Consider the following 23,354-nt stretch of genomic DNA (forward strand, 5'->3'; position numbering starts at 1 on the left):
CTGCCTCCTCTCTAACAGAGAATGTGAAGTTGACGTCATGCTGTGTACATTTTCTGGACAGGGGCACCATCTTGTGAGGATTGTGTTATTGTGCCTGCTGTAGTAGTCAAGCATCAGTATTTGGACAAAATAATCATGATAAACAACACTGATCCGTATGACTTGGAAGCCAAAGGCTGGATTACAGACCCAGACATACCTGGACATATATCTTGTTTTTGGACTGAGTGTATTGGTAACAGAGTATCACAATATGGCGCCCCCTCTCACACGATGTGAGGTACCTTCACATTCATAAGGAAACTAGAAGGCACTCAGCTTGTGGTGGTCAAAGAAAAAAAAAGTCTTTGCAGAGATTATGATCCACAGACTGCTCAGATTATGAACTTTGAAATATATTATGATACGTAACTATTCTGATATTAAAAAATGTTCATTTACCAAGTTACTCAAAATAATCCACAGACCTTGTTGTGAGCAGTTTGATGTACAAACTATTTTCTTTCTAGCCTGCCAACCATATTGCTGCATAGAAGGAAACGTGCATCTACTGCTAGCTCACCTAGCACCACTGAGCTAGCTAACATTATAGCTCAGCTAAAGAGGACGCCAATAATGTTTACATCACAAGCATGAACCTCACATCCATGAGTAGATGCATGCTTCCTTCTGCATTTTGATGCATTTGGTGGGTGTAGCTTGCTAGAAAGAAAATGGATCCTACATGAAACTGCTCACAACAAGGTCTGTTGTGCCATCTAGTTCCATTATATTAGAGAGAAGGCAGCCATCTCTACAGCTGATAATCTCCGACACTTGGCAACTCACACCAAACCAATCTAGACTGATTAATAGTACCACAGATAAGAGGGAAAATATTTATTTTTGATTTTGGGGTGATGTGTCCTGATAAGGGTTTTTGGGGTCTTTTCACGTGCTATATACTCCAATGGTTTAACTAGTTTCAGGGCCCTGCAAACGGTGTATGCTTCCACTATAAATAAACATGTCTGACACATTCTGTATTGAGTTCAACATGACACTTTATTTAGTAGAATGAATGCACAATCTCATACATACAGTATAGGGCGGGCCTATAGCCTTATTTCATAGGCCTGGTTATAAAGAGAAAAGGGAAAGAGAAAACAGCTGCATTTAAATATCTAAATAAAAAAAAAAAGAAGAAGAAGAATCAAATATTAACACGTCACACTGCTGAATGAAGTTTTAACACACATTACCAATTCCCGCACTGATGAGAGAGAGCTACAGTAGATAGCTACAAAATGTTATAGGTTCATAAATATAATATAGTTTGAATAAATTTGCTCTGGAGCTAAATTTATATCATTAATTTTCTTACAGAGTACATTATATGAAAAATACATTTACGACCCCCAGTGCACAGCAGTTTGGTCTTTGATTTCAGGTTTTAACCAGCTGGAAGAAGCTCTATGAAGCTGAATACTGAGAGGATGTGAACACATCAGACAGCAGAGGAAACCAGGTCACATTCCACGGTGTGCTACAGTTTGTAACAGAGTAGAAAACAACATCACGTATGACAAAGAATTACATTCAGATGAGTCCGAGATGGCCAAAGGTCAAGAACATTAAATGGAGGGGAAAATGAAAAATGTTCCGTGTACACTAAGACATATATTTTCAGTTTCCTTGAGGATTTCATGTATTATTCTGATCTTTCTGTAGATTAAATTGCAGAATGCTGTTAAGACTGATTACAAACTTTGAAATATATTATGATACATAGCTACTCTGCTTTTAAAAAAATGTAGTTCATTTTTTTTAAACAACACAAAACCGAGCACGTGAAATGAGTTGAAAATATTACAAATACAAAAATCAGCCAGCATGAATTCTCATTAACAAATTTACTGGTATGAGACCTGCTCACACCGTCATTCAAAACTGCAGCAGCCCTATTCTGTTCACACCACCAACCTCACTTTTTTTTTTTAACAACCAATTAAATAGTGCTCACTTGGGGGTGGAAGGGGTGGGAGAGGTTATTTTGATTAAATACTTATCATGTGGTTAGTTTAAAAATTACATTGTTAGTACGGGAATAAAACAGCTTGAAACTCATCAGTACAATCCACACTATATACAGACTAACACTCCGATAGACCTTCAGTGGATGTTAACAAAACTCACTCTCTTATTTTTTCCCCAGTTACAAACCCTGTCAGGACCTTCCTACTGCCTGTCATCTCTCTTGGTGACAATTTCTTAGGGAATTAAGGCTTAAGATGTTCATAAAGTGCTCCATATGACACTCAAATCCTCCACAACTAAATGCAGAAAAAACAGATCAGATATGAGTAAATTATTGTCATACAGTCATGTGCTACTGCCATACAGTAGGTTTCACAACAGCCCTCAGGTTTTTCCTAAAACTGGTCTAATTTTTCTGTCAAGGTCGGCACAGAGAAAGCTACATTTATTGGCCAGCACTAAGCTGAATCTAGAAAACATACTGAAAAATCACAATATATATGACATCATTCCAAATACCGTAATTTAGTGACATCGTGAACTGCTCTCAGGTTTTGATTAGACTAAGCTCACAAAGGCTTAATGCTAGCATTTCAGATTATTAGAAAGCACTTTAAAAGTTTTCTAACCAAGTTTTAATATTAAAACATTTAGGCACTCCCGTCCGCTACACCAGTACACTACAGTTCATGGACCCTTTCATTTAACAAACGTGAAAATTCAAATGGCTGTGAAATTAAAGGTCCAGTGTGTAGGATTTAACAGGGATATATTGGCAGAAATGGAATTTAATATAATAAGCATGTTTTCTTTTGTTCATAATCTCCTGAAAATAAGAATATTTGTGTTTTTGTTACCTTAGAATGAGCTGTTTATATCTACATAGGGAGCGGGTCCTCATCCACAGAGATCACCATGTCGCACTGCCATGTTTTTACAGTAGCCCATCTGACAACCCAAACAATGGTGTTAGAATGGGCAATTCAGGTTATTGTGTGCCGCCACAGTTAGCAGCTGAACAGTGTCAGAAAAACACTGATTTTAATGTGAAACTGCTTTATTCAGTAATTTTACCAGTTTTAATCACCAGGTCTGTTTGTTTCGGAGTGAAAGAGACTTCTGCTGATAATTTGGCTTCTGGTAAAAACCTCCTGAACGTCTGGACGCTAAGTTATCAGAGAAAAATGGTGAGCACACATTAACAGGTGCTGGGCTGGCGGCCCATCTGTGACGTGCCAAACAGCGTAGGAGAAACACTGATTAGTAACAAGACTTGTTTATTCAGTGTTTTAAGCCGTTAAAATCACCAGGTCTGTTTGTTTTGGAGCGAAAGAGACCTCTGAGGATGATTTGTCTCCCAATAAAAACCTTCTGAATAATGACAGCTGAGGGACTAATAACCAGGAGTTCATGCTTGGCACACAGGAGACGTTACATCAGTCCTCACCGATAGATGCCACTAAATCCTACACACTGCTCCTTTAACAGCAGATGGAGACTGAAGCATGTTTTTTTTGCGTTTTATATAGTTTACAAACACACATTCACTGGCATGTATTAATACTTTTCAAATGATATGAGCTCATATAACATCTTCGTATATCACAAGATTAATGAGCAATAAATTACCTCTTTAATATAGCTGTTCTTTATATCTGAGAAGATACAAAATAGTAATTTAGAGTTGTATATATTCTGTAAAAAAGTATATCTCCGGAGATTTTTCAGGGTTATTAGGAAGGAGTTTACTGCTCGAGTTGGACCAGAAATATCGATATATTAAGTACAGCATGACCATATTGTTATTAGATGAGTCAACTCCAGTGCACATCCACATGAGAACACTGGGTCTGATGAGTTCATATACTGGTGGGATCAGTTAGAACACAGGGAACTTGCCAAGGCTTTTTCACACTGTACAGCTACAGTTTGTCATTATTCCAGTCTCTTTCTGCTGAGGTTGCCGTGTTTTGCTTTGCTGTTGAGGTCACATTGTATCAACTTGTCTGTGTACGTGTGTGACTATGCGAGTCTGAGTGAATGTGTGTGTGAGGCTACAGTGTGTTTGCTCAGATAATGTAGTGTGTGTGTGTGTGTGTGTGTGTGTGTGTGTGTGTTCTGCTGCTTCAGACGAGGGTGCCTGGGTCTGCACTGGGTTCCTTTGGGGTCACCTCTTGCATCTGTTGATGAGGGGTCTCCTGATACAGAGAGAACTCCATCGACCTGTTGGGGAGGCAAGGATCAATCAATACAGCACTCCACAAACAAGAGGCAGGAAGTGGAGGGTAAAATTACAGTCACAATACATCGCCATGAAATAAAAAGTATGAATCATGGTGAGAATAAAACAGAGTGTGGAGAGGGACGTCCCTGGAGGTTCATGAAATCACTGTAAAATTAAGGAAGGGGGGAAAAATCCTTGTCATAATTAAAGGGGCTCATTAATGCATGTTCACATTTTATCTGTTGAGTTGTCAGTTTCATATGTAAATGCGGATTCTGTCTCTCATTTCACTGCTGGAAAGGCCTGTTCATAAAACTAGGCTGTTGAAAGACAAATACTGGAAATGGTGCTGCATGACCAAAGCAATGGGGAAAAAGGTCTGTGGCATTTGCTTTTGTTCAAGAGGTAGAAAACCTACAACTACCAGAATGCACTGTACCTCATCAGACCATATAGATACGCTCCTGCTGGTGGGTAATTCCAGCTTGTCCATTTCGACAAAGGAAACAATATGGCGGCTGGCTGGTAACAAACAATCTTGAACAGGCCCACAGTAAGTGTGCCAGGCTTTGAAGCCAATTTTTGTAGCAGCCAAACAATGTCCTGTGGCCCAAAAAACTTCTTCACAATGACTTACATGGCAAAAGAGAAAAACTGTAAATCAGGGGATACATTTGAGCATCACAACCCCCACAAAATGACTGGTTTCACCTTCAGAATTTGATCCATTCGGTCCAGTAACATATTGAAAGTCTAGATGAAAATGCAGCCCCGCCTCCATTGCTGTATCCACGTCTCTTTATCCATTCATGATCTTGAATTACAGTTTAACAGCAAGCTAAAATATGTTTCTGAAAACTTTTAGTTGAGAAATAGGCAACTACATGAACGACGTGGGCAATGAGGGTTCCTGGTTCCAAGCTGGAGTGGGAGCCCTTCTGTGTGGAATTTGCATGTTCTCCCTGTGCCACCATGGGTTTTCTCTGGGTGCTCTGGCTTCCTCCCACAGTCCAAAGACATGCAGGTTAATTGGTGACTCTAAATTGCCCATAGGTGTGAATGTGAGGAACGTGAGCATGAATGGTTGTCTGTCTATATGTATTAGCCCTGTGATAGTCCTGCCTCTCGCCCTATGTCAGCTGGGATAGGCCCCAGCCCCCCTATAACCCTTAACACGATAAGCAGCTACAGAAAATAAACTAATGAATAGGCAATGTAGCTAAACAATCCTGGTTAATATTTAATCAACACTGCTTAGTTTTAGAGTTTGATCAGAGTTTGATCTGACGGCCTTAATACATGGGACACGGACACGTTGAAACACGTCTGCCACAGCATGCCCACAGCAGAATGTGTCCAGTAGAATCAAATGAACCTATTACACTGACCACAGAAGCTGCACTTGCCTGCGTAAGCAATACTATTTCAAAACCTCCTTAACCAACTGCGTTATCAGTTGGTAAAACTTAATACACTCACAGTGAAGCTGGCAGCAACCACACACAACAAAGACTGATTCTGTGTAACAGGTAAGGCCCACCAATGTGACGCGATCTCTCTCTCTCTATCTGCTTCTAAAATGTGGAATTACAATCGTAAGGTTGAGCAACCACCCTATAGCCAGTGAAAATCCGTCATCCTTGAGCTGAGAGATGAGCAGAGAGATCAGGGTGCTGCAAAGATGGAAGTTCACCACAGTTCACACAGAGTACCCACATAGTTATGAAGCTGGTTGAAAATCAAAGTATCCCTTTAAGGCAATTCGAGGAAGCCTGTGAGTGAGAAAACGTGAGTGTTTTTGATCAGCAGAAGTCCAAGTGCCTGGACGTTGGCAGATAATGCTGACCATGCAAAATACAAACACAAACAAAAATAAAACAGCAGTGGTTGTAAAGGTCACAGGATGATAGATGGATTGGCTGGGAACAGAGTGAGAGTAATAGCACCATCCTCTGCTGGGAGACCTGCTGCCAGATTCCAATGAGAAAGATATTTAAAGCTGGAGTGCAGGACTTTAACTTATAAATGAACTTCTGTTACATTTAAGCTGTTGCCAAACTAGATCCCTCACTGCTGATTAAGTCTATCGATGCCAGGGAAAGCTGTCTGTATGTCACAGTGTGCCAGAGTTTGGTGTCTGAGGAAACTTTGCTGCACAGTAACACTGGAAGTGATGTGTTTTATGTCAACCAGCCAGATTCATTAATTTATTTCACCTTAGCTTTGTTATTATTTTGTTGTCTTTTTCTGTTTGGCTATGGTTTTTGATTTGTTTTCTCAGTGCTTCTCTTGTATATGCATGATTTTGATGTTCTGATGCTATGTATGTTGACAGATTTTCTAAGAAGCATTCAGCATGCTCCAGATAAAAAAAAATTAAACTGTCAAGAAGAATTTAAGTTGAAAGGCTTGAAGAAAGTGGGGGGAGAGATGTAGGGAGATCACCTGCATGCAAAAGTGTTCAGCATCTGCCGACAGTGTTAATATAATTACTCTCACTGCCAGAGGGGGGAGACAAAAGTTCCATACTCCAGCTTTAAGCAAATATGGTAAATACTGATTGTGTTTGCAAGCATGCATGTTGTAATTTGTATTTTAATAAAATGTTTTCTTACAGAAGAAAATGTCCCTTGAAATCAGATAAAAGCGTTCTTCTGCTTTGAGTGCAATGTAATCTCCAAACACAAAACAGTACTGACAGAAAAAGCTCCATTCCTTTAGGCTTGTTTCTTTTGCAAGTTTTTATGGTGTATGAATTCTTGCCCACAACACTGATGATGATTTCCACCAATAGATGCAGATACAGGTGTGACAGACACAAAGCAGTACAATATAAATATATATATACTGACCTTCCATGCAGCGGGTGACCATGGAAGCTGACTGACTGGGGTATCTGAGACCTGTGGAGGTTGCCTGGTTCACCTTGAACAGACTGGGCCTGGTGCACCAGCGGGTGGGGGTGTGACAGGCGTGAGATCCCTGCCTCATGGCCCTTTGAGGCAGCAGGAGGATAGCCAAGGGCGTTCCTCAGATACCAGTCCCTCAGTCCTTCCAGAGCCAGGGCTTTATGCAAGCTTCGCGTTGAGTCTTCTGGGGTTGGGAGAGAGAACTGTGGGGGTCTGCGGCTGTAGGAGGGGCCAGACAGCTCAGTCTGGTAGGGGTGCAGGTTGGGAATGGAGGATGTGGTGGTGCCCGAGGCAGGAAGGGGAGACTCATACGCTGACAGCAGGATGGCATCCTGGGGATGTTGCTGCAAAGGTATAAAGGGTCCACAAGATTTGGTTCTGGTGACTTTGACCCTGCGCAGCTCAGCTTGGGACCCTCGGAGCACCATGGGGCTGTAAGGAGGTGCAGCACTGGGGAGGTGCACCTGGGAATGGGAAAAGCCGTTGGCATGTGGAGGCACCGCCGCAGTGGAGGAGCGGGGAGAGGGCCCGTCCTGCCAGATCCTGCCTGTGGACTGGTACAAGTGGTGCTGCACCTGCATCCTCTGCTGTTTCCCCCAGATATAGTCCATCAATAGCTCATTGTAGCCTCCACCAGCCGCTCTGTCGCCCATGGACAGACGCATTTTGGCCTGGTCCACAGAGCCATCAGCCAGTCTTTCCGGGCTGCCCAGGTGAATGTGTCGCAGCTTGCCATCAGTGAGTGTCTCTGAGCTCTTGTAGGGCCCTCCTCTAGGGGGCATCCCGTTTCTGGGCGCAGGATCATCAGGCAGGCTCGATCTATCCAGCAGGGCCTCTGAGCTGTTACTGCGTCTGGCCCGGGAGCTGTAAGGGCACCCTCTGCGATCAGAGGAAGAGCCCTCCTGAGCCAGTGGAATCATATAGGGCACATCCAGGCTGCCAGACCACTGCTTCAATCCATTACCACCCGACGCATCCGACCTAAGGCAGGGATGAGCACAACAACAGCTTGCATTAGGAAAGGAATCTGAGCAACTATGGACAAAGAAAAGTGAGTGAAAGCCATTTTAATCAAAACCATGTCACTAAATTTCACAGAAAATCACTTAAGAAGTGAACACAATTGTTTGTTTAAAAACCAAACGATGAGCTTGAGCCCTTGCTGGTAGCTAAATATGACACTAATCGGTGTTACAACCCTGACTCTGTGTCTGCATTAACAAAGTCATTAAGCCATTTCCAACCACACACTTATCACAGTGGGAGGGAGCTGTAGCTTTGCTGCATCAGACAGGAGCTGCACTGTGGACAGATTACCTGACGTGAACACTGATTGGAGCAGTTCGAGCCAACAGAGGAGTCGCTGGAACGCTTCTACCTTCAGTGTTAGATGTACTTCTGGGTAGAGAGTGAGTTGGGCTGTGAGAGGCAACACAAGAGGACGTGTATGTAATATGTATTATGAAAACAATAATGGTTATAGGTGCACAAATATAGTATAGTAGAGCATAGTATTGTATTGTATTGTATTGTATAGTGCACTCTCAGACAAACAGACTGCACAGCTTTCACTATGGGTCACTTTAAGGGCCCTAACACTCCAAGCCCAAAGTCGGCCATCTGTCAATGTTTGGCTGTCAGTGAGCGTCTGACACCCTTGTTTTTGCAGTGTGTCCAGCACCATGGGCTCTAGTCGGCCCTTGTCCCCCTTTTTTTTTTTGGCTGATTCAGTTCTTTGAATTGATGTCAAAGCTGGTGGAGACTGTTGTTGAATGATTGGCGGAACAGCTCAGTGTATGAGAAGAGAAACGCAAATGAGGAAAGTAAATAAATGGATAAAGTCATGAGCCAATGAACTCTTTAGCAAAACAATTCATGGTGGGTTGTTTTACTCTTCCCTAGTGCACAGTGATCGGTGAATCCGACCTGTCTGTCTTTCAGTTTCCCTTTTAGTATGATAAGTACAGGCGACAGCTGCCTGCTGTTATGAGGAGTAATTTCCTAACATACCGCACATGCTGATTGGCCATTGGTTGTAGTCTCAGTGCATTCAAGTGCAAATTTTTGGCCAAGACAAAGGTGACGTGAGGCAAGCAACAGTCAGCCTTCATCGCCACTAGTTCTTTGATGTTGGTTTGGTGTGTCTGAGCCTTTCAGAGGAACTATTTTGCGTTTCCTTATTTTGTGTCGTATATTTATAATGTTACAATGAAGGATATTCTTATTAAACATTAAAATAAGGAGGTAAACGTATGTTAAAAAAATCCCTGTGAGCAAAAACCCAAGGCTTCAAACCATTCTGAATATTTTAACAGTTTTTTTCTACTGTTGAGACAAACTGACATCAGCTCATGACAAATTTCCTTATATGATCATCTGCGCCACGCATGCTACCATAAGTGTTTAAATTACATACACGGTTACATGTGGCTACATGCTAATATCAGGCAAACATGTAGAGTCACTCTGTTAGAGTCATCCCTCCCAGCTGCAATGACGTGCAGAAATGCTGAGATACGTAAGACCCAGAAACTCTGACCAATCAGAGCAGAGTGGGCTGAGGGTGAGCACAGGTGTTCCAGCACAGACAGTATAAGGAAAATTTTAAGACATCTACATTCGACTTAGTCCTGTGTTGCTGATACAGCTAGGCATCAACGACAATGGGCAATTCTTCCTCCTTGCAGTTGCTCTGTATTTCGTTAATAGTGTACTTTTAACATTTAATGTTGTACAACTGTGCATGCTAAATTTCTAAAGGGTGCATTGCAACGGTATGCATGCCTTTGATGGTGTTGTAAAGACCTCCATAGTCTAAAGTTGGGTCCCCCTTTTAATATGCTAGTTAGTGTATGGGTTAACTAGCAAATAGATCCATAAGAGGCAAATTACCTAACAGAGCTTGTGACAGAGTTGCGGCGTGTCCTCATCTCGTAGTAAATTTCGACTGGTGACAGCTTCCTGCTGATCCTGTGGTCAGGGCTGCCCACAGTGAGCCGGGGTTGAGACAGAGAGCGCTGGTCAGCCGCCACGCTGGGAGAAGACTCTTTTGGTGGAGGAAAAACAAAACAAAATGATCTTTTAATGAAGCCTGCTCACAGATGACAAAATATCACCCACTCTGCAAAGCACACCTTGGTTGACATGACAGTTTTCCCAATCCTGAATTATGGTAACTTAAACTGGACGTCATCTACCACTCCGCCGTTCATTTTGTTACCGGTGCCCTTCAACACTCATCACTGTAACCTGTAGTCTCTCATCAACGGTCAATCACTCTACACTAGCTTACAAAGCCACTGGTATTAGTCCATTTATAAATCTGTCATTGGCAAAACTCCTCCATATCTACACTCACTTCTCAATATCTCCAACAGTGACCACAATTAATGCTCTAGCAAATTAATTAGTATGCTCATTCCTAAAGTCTGTACGTCCTTTGGCTGTTACTCATTCCAGTTCGCTGCTCCTAGTGACCAGAATGAGTTGCAAAAGATGCTAAAACTCCTTCATTCCATCACTAACATTACTAAGTAATAACTCATTACAAGTGATAGTTTCTGATCACTGCACTTTTACTCTTTATGTATTGTGATGTTTTAATTTTGTCTAATGTTTTATTGCCCCAGTGTTGTCCTGTTGCTGCCTCTTGGCCCAGTCATCATTGTAAATAAGAATTGGTTCTCAATTGACTTATCTAGTTTAAACAAAGGTAAAATAAAATAATCACCTTCATTGAAAGCACAACAAGCCAAGTGTGCTATTTTGGGTTTTACAACTGAAATATGACGGCGCACTCATATTTAATGTCTTAACACCAGAAGTGCAAATGAGTCTCCCACCCGCTGAGTGTGAGTGATGTATTTTGAATGTGAAAAAGGCTTCAAATACGTTGAGCTAATTCTACTGCCTGCCTACCACTGTGTCAGTTAAGCTCATTATGAATATGGAAACAGTATCCACCAGAGATAGTTGCTCACAGACAGTCAGTGTATTCAGTTGACTCACCATTGTCATGGGATGTTGAATCTGACATGGAGCTTGTACTCTCTGACATGACAGTGTCCTCTGAAAAATAACAAATCATTCAGGTCACAGATGATGCAGCATGAAATCTGATACCTTTGCTAGACATACTGCAATGTTAATACAGGTCCAGTGTGTAGGGTTTGGGGGGGTATACTGGCAGAAATGGAATATAATATTATAAGTATGTTTTCTTCACCTGAAGATAAGGATCATTGTGCTTTTCATACCTTAGAATGAGCCATTGACACGATCACCATGTTGCATCACCATGTTTCTACAGTAGGCCAAAACGGACAAACAAAACACTGACTCCATAGAGTTATTCGCGTTTTTGTGTCGGCCACTTTAGTTTGCAGCCCTTCTGCGATGAGCAGCGTCAGCAAAACATAGATTTTTTAACATGAAACTGCTTCATTTAGTGTGTTTTTACTGGTTTAAATCACCTGGTCCATTTGTTTTGAAGAGGTAGAGACCTCTGCAGGTAATTCAGCTCTCTGTAATAACTTAATCAACACCTGGATCAGAAAGAAGGTGAGCGCACATTAGCAGGTGCTTGTTGCATACAGGCTGAAAAGCATAGGAGAAACACTGATTCGAAAAGTGAAACTGCTTTATTCAGTGTTTTTACTGGTTTAAATCACCTGGTCTGTTTGTTTTGGAGAGGAGAGCTCTGCAGATAATTCAGCTCCTGGTAAAAAACCTCCCGGACAATGAACACAAAAAGACTCCTAACCAGGAGAAGTTTCAGCTGGCTGCAGTCTGCAATCCTCCTCCCTGGATGCCACTAAATCCCCCTAAATCGTACACACTGCTCCTTCAAGTGTGTTTTTCAAAAGTGTTAATTGGTAATGGAGCTTTGTTTTTATTCATGTATACCACAAGTTTTTTTAAGTGGGTGTATTGATGTGGTTTTCGGTGCTTTGTAATTATACCTGTGTGACACCCTCGATGTACTGTCCTCTTGTTGTTTGGGACATTTCGGTCTGATTCCGAGTGTCTGTACAGAGCACCGGTGAAGATGGCTTTCATCTGCTTTCTTTGGGCAGCCTCATCCTGCAGCGAGGGACAGCCAGCCGTGTTAGACCACAAGTACACACGGCGGTACAGCTGCTGCGTAAACACAATTGATATTCAAGGTGTTGACTTACCTCTGCCTTGGTGTTGGGCGCTAGGCCAGCTCTGCGCTGCACCGCTGGGGGTTTCTCTCCCGTCTCCAGGGGGAAAGCATGTGGCAACTTCCCAGTCAGCTCCTGTAAAGGACATTCATTAGCCTCCAGTAACTAAAATCCATCGTCTCACTGGCCTGGGAGGTCCAAAGTGTTACATAAAATGAGACCACTTAGCAAATTACTTCAAGTCTCAATAAAAGCCACCCTTTAAATAGTTGACTGCATTAAAATAGATGCCAGAAATAATGTTTTTACCGGGATAATACATCTAAAGTGGTTACAGGAGAACTGCAGATAAACAGTGCTTTCAACTGCTAAATTGGCTTTACTGAAAACAGAGTAGACAACTTGTCAATCCAAGAATAGAGCATGCAGAGACAGGGCGGGTAACTATACATCCAGCTGGAAACAGGGAGGTTTTAACAGCTGTTAATGAAACGCTGAGGCAGCTGTGGCTACATTAAGACGTGCTAACAAGTCCTCTGGAGCAATCAAGCAAATATCATTATGCCACCCATTTGATGTGAGAGAAAATATCACTGGTTGCCAGTTGCATCTACATCCAGAGGTTCAGATTTACAGAGCATAAAAAATAAGCTATAATCTGTAATATGATGAAGTCCCCTCAGTTGAAACATCACAAGAGCACAAATTAAAAGACTGGAGTTTTCATCTAAATGCCTGAGGTGTATGGGGTGAGCATGCTGCAGCTGAGCCATGTATGTTTCAAAAGTGAAGAGAGAGCTACTCACTGCTTCCTGCAAACAGACTTGTTTGAGCTCTCCCACTCTGGTGTTGAGGAGAGCCTCGAGGGCCTGCTTCCTCTCCTGCAGAGCTGCAACCCTCTCAGCCTGCAGCTTGCTGTCCTGGCAGCCTTGAACATCTACACAACACAGCACATTAAACACATCTTAAGGAAGGCTGAATTAAAGTTTACGGCTGGAAATATACATATGTTTTTTTTATTGTCAACAATTCCCATGATAAAACCCAACAGCCCCATCACCAGCAAAGAAAGTTAGCACTGTGTGTTTTTGCAAACCATGGATTTGTTACATTTGTGCATCTTATGCGTATCATGTTTACATCAACACCTCTAAGTGACATCAGATTACACGTGAAAGACCTGACAACTTGTGGCATTTTCAGCCATGTTTGTGGCAACAAAACCAGATATTTTAAGCCAAAACATGATCTTTTCTTAGTCATAATCAAGTGGGTTTTGTGCCCAATCAGAACCTCACATTAACAACAATGTTGCTGAAATGTAGTATATTTTCAATATAATAATGTACAGGTTTTTTCAGTAGGAACCAGTTGGTTTGTGATTGAGAGTCACAGACAGGGAAGTCATTTAGTTTTGAGAGACGGACTAACACGTTGTTTATTTGTAATTTCATAGGATTTGTTGACCTTAAGAAACGTATAGAAAAATGGCAGGCTTCTGCTTTACCAATAGTGGGCTTTACATTTTAGGGCAAATCCCTGGATTGTAGTTTTGAAGGATTCAAACTAGGAATCTTTAAATTTTAAAACATTTCTATTTGTTTTGGTTTCCTATTCTCATATGATGTCTGCTCACAATGGCTGAGTGCTCTGATAAGATTATCTGACAGCTGTGGTGACAGTACGTGAACAAAAGGCCTTCACACATACAGCTGTTTTTTCAGCTGCCTGTTACCTTGAGAAAAACACGATTGTTTTCCTTCTGTTGAACTGTGAGAGAAAAAAAACACAAGCCATTCCACGCTTGTCCAGACACGAAAGTGTCTGTCTTTACACTGTGAGGAGTCATCAGTACTCACCAGGAGCCCCCAAACCCATGGATGTGATCAGATGTCCTTTGACCTCCATGTGATGTAATTCTGGGGACTTTACAACTCTCGCTCCCAGCCACGCCCTCACCTGATGAGAAATCAACAGAGACTTCACTGCTACTGAAATGTATCAACAAAATATATTCAGGCTTACATGTTTTCTGCTCTCTAACCTTGCAGTATCAGTAATGTGTCCTTTTTTTTCCAGGTCTAGAGTCAATGGTTTCATTTCTACCGAGTCAGCAGTAGATAAGAATGCATCTGTGTCTAAACTGAATCCCTGCAAAGGTTAAGAAACACAACTCAAACTACCGAAGCACATTTCTGCCAGTGTGATGAGAAAAAGATCCTGTAAGTCATTATAATGAAAAACTGTTTCTGTCTCAAAATAATAACTTAATATCCCAAATAATGAGAAACTTTCTTAAAATAATACCTTAACTGACCTTTTTGAGATACTAACTCACTATTTTGAAAAAGTTAATCATTATCTTGAGATACTGAGTCATTAATTTGAGATAAGTAAATCATTTTTTTGATAAAGTTTCTCATAAAAATGACTGACAGGATATTTTTCCATCACATTAGTGGAAATGGGCTTCAGTACTAACACAGCTTCAAAAGAATTGTGGAACAATATTTTGATTTTTCTGTGACTGTAATAAACACATAAATCATGACAGACTCAACAAGCTGAAAGTCAATCTGTCATACAGTATGTAGTACAGATCATCTTTTATCAGAACAGCAACAGCTTCACTAAAAGCACTATAAAACCCAGATTTGAAATTACATAAAGCCATATTAATAACACGCATTAGGCCAGTTTTTATGGGACATTTAGAAAATATCAAAAGTTCAATAAAAGTCTGATCATAACTTAGCTTGCAGCTTAAGGCACTCTGAGAGTGTGTAATAATACTCTAAAATTAGCTCTCAGATACAATTAGCAACCAATTAATTTGCAAAGAGAAGGAAATGAGACAGGATAAGTAACATTAATAATGCATGGACAGAAACACAGAGCGAGAAACCCAAACCCTGAGTGTTTTATGTCTCAATAGCTCAATAGCCACTGGTACAAAGAGGAATAGAGCCAGGAGCAAAGTGATGGAATAAATAACAGAGGCAAGGAATAAATGCAATGTTCAGCGGAGTTTCCTCTTTCCTGCTGTCATAAATTTCAAGGGTTACATGAAATTCACTCTGCATGCAATCACATGTATTTTTTTTTTTTACTTTTTACATATCAGATCATCAGGGCCAGCTCTATTTATAAGGAAAACAATTAAACTGTTGCCTAACTGAAATCTGAAACAAGAAATGCTGCCATCACTCGACTGTAGCAAGTGAGCAATGTGTCATGTTCACTTTTCCTAACATAATGGAGGTTCATTACAAACAAAGCCTCCCCCCTAATACCCAATAGAGACTTGACATCCAAAAATAGCAATTGCGTTTTCTGCCAAAAGCCTCTCACTCAACGCTGCTCACAAATGGCTGCCATAAACAAGCATCTTGCCAGTCGACTAAATCATAAAATGACTCCATTCAACCCTCAAATCTAGACGGAAGGCCTCAAGGGCTGAATCAAATTTACCCGTCCAAACTCTGCTTCTGCCAGCATCACGTCTTTCAGAAGGAAACATTTATCTATCACTCTTATCTGGTGTTACTCTAAGCAGCTGTCTCAAAGCTCTGCACACAGTTGACAAGCTTTCTGCTTTTTGTGGGTCGGTAAGACATAGAGTTTTGTTTTCCTCGCTCAAACAATATAAAGAATGAGTCTCACTTTGTGCGGAGACATACTTGAAATACTTGTACCGAGTTTGCATTGGCTCCTGTCCTGGAACTGAACCAGTAACTGCTGTTTGCTCCTGTACGTGTGAAAACCCCCAGCATGCTTGACCTCCCATTGACAGACAAGTAGGAGCCTTTCACACAAACAAGTGGCAGAGTTACGACCGCCGCTCAGACAAAAGCTCATCACATGAACCCTGTTAAACAAAACCAGGTCCGTGATAATGAGATTTTAAGTTAATCTAATATACTGAGAAGGACTTTCACCTGGGAATGTGCACGGCACTGTCATGCCTGTTCTCTGTTGAGCAGCGAGGCTGAGCAGTAAACCCGCTGAGAGAAGCAGTCAAGAGAAGACAGACAGAGACATTTGGTATTCATCTGCATGGTCGCCGGGCAGCTGGAACCAAAAGGCTGCCGTGGCTCTAAAGAATGACTTTGTCCAGCAACCAAAACATTTGCTTGGAAGCTTGGTGCTGTCCTTTCACACACTGAAATGTGCCTTTTATGTCTTTATAAAACCAACAATCCTTTGACTTAAATGTTCTTGGTTAACCAATGTTTCATGTTTGTTACTATACAAGCAAATAAAGTCATTTAAAGCCAAGCAATGTAACTTTGAAGAAAAAAATAACACATTCTTACTCTTACATATGTAAAAACTCAATTCGTCAGCAATAAAACCCACTTGTTGTTTTTAACACTCAGGGGTTTTACTGCTGCAGCCTTACTTGGTGGCTAATGTTAGCAAACGTAAATACGGCTGTGTAACTGACATTGCCAAGCCAGTTTGCTGGCTTAAAGGTATACTATGCAGGATGCACCCTCCCCTCTCCAAAAAAATAAAACAAAACAACAGACTCCTACAAAAGTAATCCTTCTCAATCATCACATATGACGCTTTAGAATTTATGGCAGTGTATTTATCTACAGAGACTTTGCCTGTATTTACATCATATTTTGTTGTGTGGGGACATTTCTGGGCACAGCGCGCAGGTGAGGTCTAGACTTCATAAAGTGACTCGGTGCCAGACCAGAAACACCAAGGAGGCTATGAAAATGGCGGACACAGCAGTGAAAAATGCAAATATAGTTCGGCAAATCACCAAGTGGACAAAGCTTGTTCTGAACAAGAGTGAATCTGGGGTCGGCTTTCACTTTCCCTTTTGCTGGTCAGTACTGAGGAGGATGGGGATGAAGAGCAACACAGTGTTGGCCTGTTTTCTGTTGGACACATAGGTGCCAGCAGTTAGCTTAGTTAGCTTGCTAAAGTATCGGCTTTTTCATTACAACAAATGTAATGTTGCTACAGTAGTACAGTAGCTTGCAGTGTATGTACAAGCAGTTTTCGGAGGAGGGGCCAAGTTTGAATATTGTGTTTGCAAACAATAACCAAGAATTCCTGCAAAGTATACCTTTAATGACTCTCAGTACTTCTCTATAGGACAACACACACCAATACCCAACATGTCAGGATGCCCCACCGTTCTGTTTCCCAGCAGCAACCACAGATTTATAATAATAACTCGAGACCGGCGCATATTCATTGCAATGGAGTTGCTTGCTGGTGCATATGCCAGAAAAAGTTTCAAGTTTCTGGGTTTATTTCCACAGTATGTGGAACGCTTAATAGTAATGTTTCTCCCACTGGCCCCACATGCAAGTTCCTGTTTGGCTCATAAACTTTACATTTCGCTGACTTCACAGAATTTGAAATCGCTTTTCGCGGCTTAAGAAAAGTTTTAAAAAAACGTAAAACCTCCATGGCTCATAATATAGAGAGTCAAAAAGAGTCACTCGTTTGCAGTTTAAGGTGTCCTGACGTCTCATTTATATCGGTGGCCTCTGGGGAAATTGTTTTTGGGCCACATGAGGATTTTTTTCGCTGCAGTACCGAGAGTGGCCACTGTGAAAAACTGGCTGCAAACAGAGCAGCATTCCTGGGGGCCTGGCATTAACACACATCAATTCTCCAGACAAGCAGAAATTTATCACATTCAACACATCCTGACAACAGTACCTTCACAACTGCTTCTGTCTGGATGCGTCTGGTGTTTGCTACTGGCATCATATGTAAAAACAATGCGATGCTCCACAGAACAGCCAGTGTGTGTTGATCTGTTTTAGCATTTAGCACTATCCCGTAAGTGCCTATTGTTCAGCAAAGGTTACACACCAGGTTACACTTAAGTCTTTCTACTGAAACCTTCAATGTATCTGATTCAAGAAAACTTTAAGATATTGGTGGAAAAAAAATTCAACAACAGCTGTTGCTACTTGTCTGAAGTAACCTGAAAAGGAATTAAGTAGCAAGCCAGCAGCTAAACTGAAAGAGTAAAGATACCAAATATAGAACAACATCAGACAGAAAGGAACTCTATAAAGGAAATAAAAGAGAAAATGGCATCACAGTATGAGCCACAATTTCTGACAAGACAAAACACCAAAGTAGTGAGTGCTTAGCATCAAATATACATCAAGGCACTTCAAGACAAGGGTGAATCAATCAGCTGCAACAGGTCGTCCTCTAACCACTACTGAGTCTAACAAATAACACACCTGAGAGAATCAGTGGTCTCACTGGTTGAAGTCAAGCGCTAACTGCTTAAACATCTGGTGTACAGATGTGTGCAGAGGTACAGGTACAACAACTCGAGATGGGCGGCATCACATTCCACAGAGAAGCCTGCGGGAGAGATGGCGGGACAATGAAGAATCAGATAAACAGAGAGTCGCCGAGAGCAGCATCAAAGGACGGATCAGAGGAGATATGGGTATGCGAGATATGAGCTCAACACGATCATCAAACACATGTTGACTTAGCATGTGCGGGGGGATGAGGGACGTGCTCTGGATGGTGGTATAGATAGCACTTTGGGAGCCATGTTGATTAAAACATGAGCTGTGCGACGAGAGTGAGCTGCCCCTGTGCAGCGTGCATCACACGAATGCAAATCAGCGACGAGTTTAATATTCAAGTCCGACGGGCTAAACACTGAAGCCTGTAAGGTAGGTCCAATCCTACCGTGTCCACACAAGGAACGGAACTGCTCTTTCTTCAGCTTAGAAGTCATACATATTAGATCACAACATTCATAGCAAAGTGAAATTCCTACAGGCAACAGTTTTATATCCAGTTTTCTCATCCCTTGATAAACACGATGCCTCCCAGCTCTTTAAGAGATTCACTCTCTCTGCTGTCAGCTTTTATGTGGCCCAAGAGTCCCAGGAACAGGCTACTGTTGTCAACAGCGTTTATATAACAGATATATTCATGACTTACAGTGCAGCATGTCTTAATATGTAACAGCTGACGCTTCTGCAACAACCTCATATCTGTTGCAAGTGGCGGGGGATGTACAATATGTTTGTTAGTCTCTCTCAACAGGCAATACGGAGCAGCTGAGACGTAAAAGAGCAGCTGAAATATCACCTCCAGCCCTCTACGGACAGGTGAGGCTGGCAGCCCTCATGTTGACTGTTGGTGTTGACACAGCTGCTACTGTTATGAACCTACACACGGTTACCAGGGCAGGGTCACAACTATGTTTCTGTAGAGTTGAAACTAGGCCAGTAGCGTTGGAAGACTGTGTAGCTTTGACATATGTATAATAAATGTTGCAAAGTTGGCTCTCTCAACGCATTCAGTGCCATGCCAGGACAACACTTGGGGTGTTTGTCTTGATGCCTCTGACCTCTGAACTAGGGATGTTCCTAACGACCAATTTCTCTGATGTTTAAACGGAAGTTCACAGAAGAGTGATGGGCAATTAAGAGTCACCAAGCTAACCTGCATGTCTTTGGACTATGGGAGGAAACTGAAGAACCCTTAGATAACCCACTCTGACACGAGAACATGCAAACACTGTACGGAGGGGCCCCCCACCCCAGGTTCGAACCAGGGACCCTCTTGCTGTGGGGTGACAATGCTAGCCCCTACCCTTTTAAGAAAATGTGCCTGAGGATTACAACATCTTCACTGGGTGAATGCAGTAGCACAAAGTAAGTTTAACCAACTAGTATTTCTAGTGCCGGCTAGCGAGGGTAGTAACGACGCAACTGGTCGACTAATCGTGCACATCCCTACTCTGAGCCTCGCTCTGCTCATTTGTAGGAGAACAGTAATGTGACCTTTATCTGCACATTCTGCCATTCAACAATAAAGTCCAAGAATGTTAATATGCCCACGAGGGAGTTGCAATAGTGAGGATGAGGAGCAGAGACATTCAAATGTTTTTAAATTAAAGAAAAAAAGGAGATGTGGTTCAGGCTTCTGTATGATAAAGAAATGAGTCAGGGTCAGACATACAGAGGATTTACTGAACTACCTCCACCTGACCAACCCCAACCGAAGAACTGTGCCGGGGCTTATGGAAGGTCAGGTGACCCCACCCCCGATCCCCCACACTAATATGATCTCTTCTCGTGCTCTCTATAACCATGAAATACTGATTTATAACACGCTTATCGGTGCACAGCAGGGCAGCTTAGCTCGGACTGACCAGTCGTGTGGCTCACCATTTCTCCTCCCTGGCCTTGACGCTCACCTTTGCACATTTGACACGGCTACCGCAGGTGAAACAAAGCAATCTTGGTGATTGCTATCCACCTGGATTCTGCTAAGCTGAGGTGGGGGGAGTAATAAAGAAAGGAATGCGGCTCTAACGTCCAAGGGGATTATTCCTATGCATTTTCCCTTTGCGCCGTAACACCTGGAGGGATTTCTGTATGTATTCCAAAGTCGTTTTTTATGTTCCACTGTGGCTGTAATCCCCCTTGTTTGGTTTTGGAGGGAGTTCAGGGCTGCTTATGATGTGCAGCCACAGTCGTACACTTACATTCATTACTACACAGGCATTACAGCCTGATCTGGTTCTTTTGTGCTTTTATGTTCTTTATGACTGAAGAAATGTGGGTGAATTCTCTCTCTTATCCGTGGCACCACCACTCTGGTGTATTTCCAACACTTGATAAGGTCTGGGATTTGATTCCCCGAGCTCGCACACTAAGCACCAAGACACTTTAGAGGAGGCCAAAAGACTATTTTCATTTTTAATCCATGCAAATGTGCAGGTTAAAGGGTTTGCAGACAGGTTCAGGATCAGGAGGTGAGTGTGCGACTTTTCACACACCCCACTAAACCTGCATGCTTGTCAGTCAAGTATATTGAACCAGATGCTCAAATGGTGTCAGTCCATGTCTTAAGGGCATTATAAAAGGAGCAGTGTCACCTTGGTGGAATAAAATGGCAAAAGAATACCATTGTGTTTTTGACAATCTGGGTCAAAGCCCAATTCCATGGGTGTTTGATTGAATTGTAACACTCAAAGTAGCATGAAAACCACAGGGAGTGCTTTACAGAAGAGTAAAGTGCCATGCTACCAATTTGAAGATAACAGCGACCAGCGAGGGGAGAAAACAAACACCAACATGTGTCCAAATCCCTCTGAAGAAACAAAGCATGAACAGTCTCCACACAGCTACACGAAACCTCCCTGCAAATTATCTAATGGTCCAAGAATCCAAAGCCACTACAAATACACAGGAACCCCAAAATAGGAGCGATCAGCACTTTCAAAATTGCTTGGCAGCAAAGTGGAAAATCCTCTTCTGAAAACAGAGGTGTTTCCCACGTACAACAAGAGGCGGACTAGCTGTGAAGCACCCCGAAGGCACAGCTGACCCTACACAACACATTTGGATGGGTTTTTTCAGATCCAGACAGACATCCTTGTTCAGGAATCTGTTAATAATAGGGCTTAACCCTGCTGCATGAGAACAAGCAGGATTCATATATGAGAAGAGTGAAATCATTAAGGCCCAGCAGACAGCAGGAGCAGCATGCTTCTGCCTATTTTGCTCCACAACAATGCAGTAACGGGGAGAAGTTGTGTATTCCCAGGAAGCATGACACAGATTTTTACTCCGTTTAAAGCTGCCCGTTTGGATTTACGCAGATGCTGTTGCCATCCTGGCATTTCCTGCCTTTTAATGAATGTGCCACACAAACAATGTGTGCTTCCGTTTGCGGGCGCTGGAAAACAACACGGGCACACATGAAAGAGACATACTGAATTTCATTTCATACAGTCCTTGCGTTTAATTTACAGGCGTGTTATTTGGCTCAGCGTGGAGAGCATAAAGCATGTGTTCCCACATTAAGTCCGGCTTCAGCAGCCATCCTGCATCTGCATAGTCGGTGCAGACGGCAACACCGGCTGATAATGAAACACACTGGACTAATTAATGTTAGCAATAACATAGCGCAGGTGTGTCACTGACTGACACCATGACAAACACGCTTTTACGTTAAGGTGAATACACGTCTTAATAATAAATAATATAGCAAAAAAAAACGTCTTGTAGTCTCCTATGTAGGCCAGGCTGTTTTTCTAGAGAATATAGGTTGTGTTGACGGCTGTTCATTAATACGCCCAGGAAGGATGAGAAGGACATCTTGGAGCAGAAATCCCCTCTTACCAGAGAGCATGACCGATGCCTTCGGAGGTCTCCATGGTCCTCTGTAGCAAAACCAAGCCGAGAAAATTCATTCCTGCATGACACCACAGGACAAAATCCTCCCCAGGAAAAAAAAGCTTTAATTAATCAAACATGCGGATAAATCGGAGTACACGCAAAAACAGCCCCTCGTTCATGGTGGCTTCGTATCCCAATTGTAATTCACCAGCAGCCTCGCGACCTCCGCTGTGTCGGAGCCCTGCGCATCTCAGCAGACCTGCTTTGAGAAAGAAGAAAGGTTTCCCTTCTGCACCGGATGAAAACCCTCTATTTCTCACAGCCAACTGACTCAACACTGTCACAGCGGCGATGCCCCTCCCAGATGTTACATGCCTTCAATGTGCGCCACTTAATCCTGTCATACAAATGTTGTTATCCAGTTGTTGCATAGGCACGCGCACAATGACGCTGAATAGTAAAAAAAAAAAAAAAAAAAAAAAAAAAGAACTACCCTGAATTGATGTGTGTAGCGCATTTTACAAATGTACAAATGTGTCATTTTCTGCGAAAAGACCATAAAATTAAATAAATAAATTAAAAAACAAATTATATATATATATATATATAGAGAGAGAGAGAGAGAGAGAGAGAGCATAAAATGGAATATTAATAAAACATACAGAATAAAATGAAATTTCTAATAGAGATTAAAATTATTTTTTCTAAACTTCCCTCTCTTCTATATATATATATATATATATATATATATATATATATATATATATATATATATATAATTTTATTTTTTTTACAGCGTAGATGAAGAACCTTTGTATCCAATACAAATATGTTTACAAAATAAGTAATATTTCTATATTAAATCAAAGACTTTGACTCCAAAATTGTGAAAATTAGATAGCTGTTATCACAG

General features: G+C 41.9%; 1 protein-coding gene across 1 annotated transcript; it reads right to left on the reverse strand.

The window, feature by feature from the left end:
- Nucleotides 1-1,074: 1,074 nt before the first annotated feature.
- ccdc120b (coiled-coil domain containing 120b) lies at nt 1,075-22,845 on the reverse strand. The gene is made up of 10 exons (XM_049586065.1): nt 22,445-22,845; nt 14,153-14,252; nt 13,100-13,230; nt 12,327-12,428; nt 12,111-12,231; nt 11,158-11,217; nt 10,042-10,195; nt 8,467-8,568; nt 7,093-8,130; nt 1,075-4,239 (listed from the first exon to the last, which is right to left on the reverse strand). Exons 2-10 carry the CDS (start codon nt 14,199-14,201, stop codon nt 4,143-4,145), a joined length of 1,854 nt encoding a protein of 617 aa, XP_049442022.1. The 5' UTR covers nt 14,202-14,252; nt 22,445-22,845; the 3' UTR covers nt 1,075-4,142.
- Nucleotides 22,846-23,354: the final 509 nt, after the last annotated feature.

This window comes from Epinephelus fuscoguttatus, linkage group LG1 (assembly GCF_011397635.1).
Source record: "Epinephelus fuscoguttatus linkage group LG1, E.fuscoguttatus.final_Chr_v1".
In the NCBI taxonomy this organism is placed as follows: Eukaryota; Metazoa; Chordata; class Actinopteri; order Perciformes; family Serranidae; genus Epinephelus; species Epinephelus fuscoguttatus.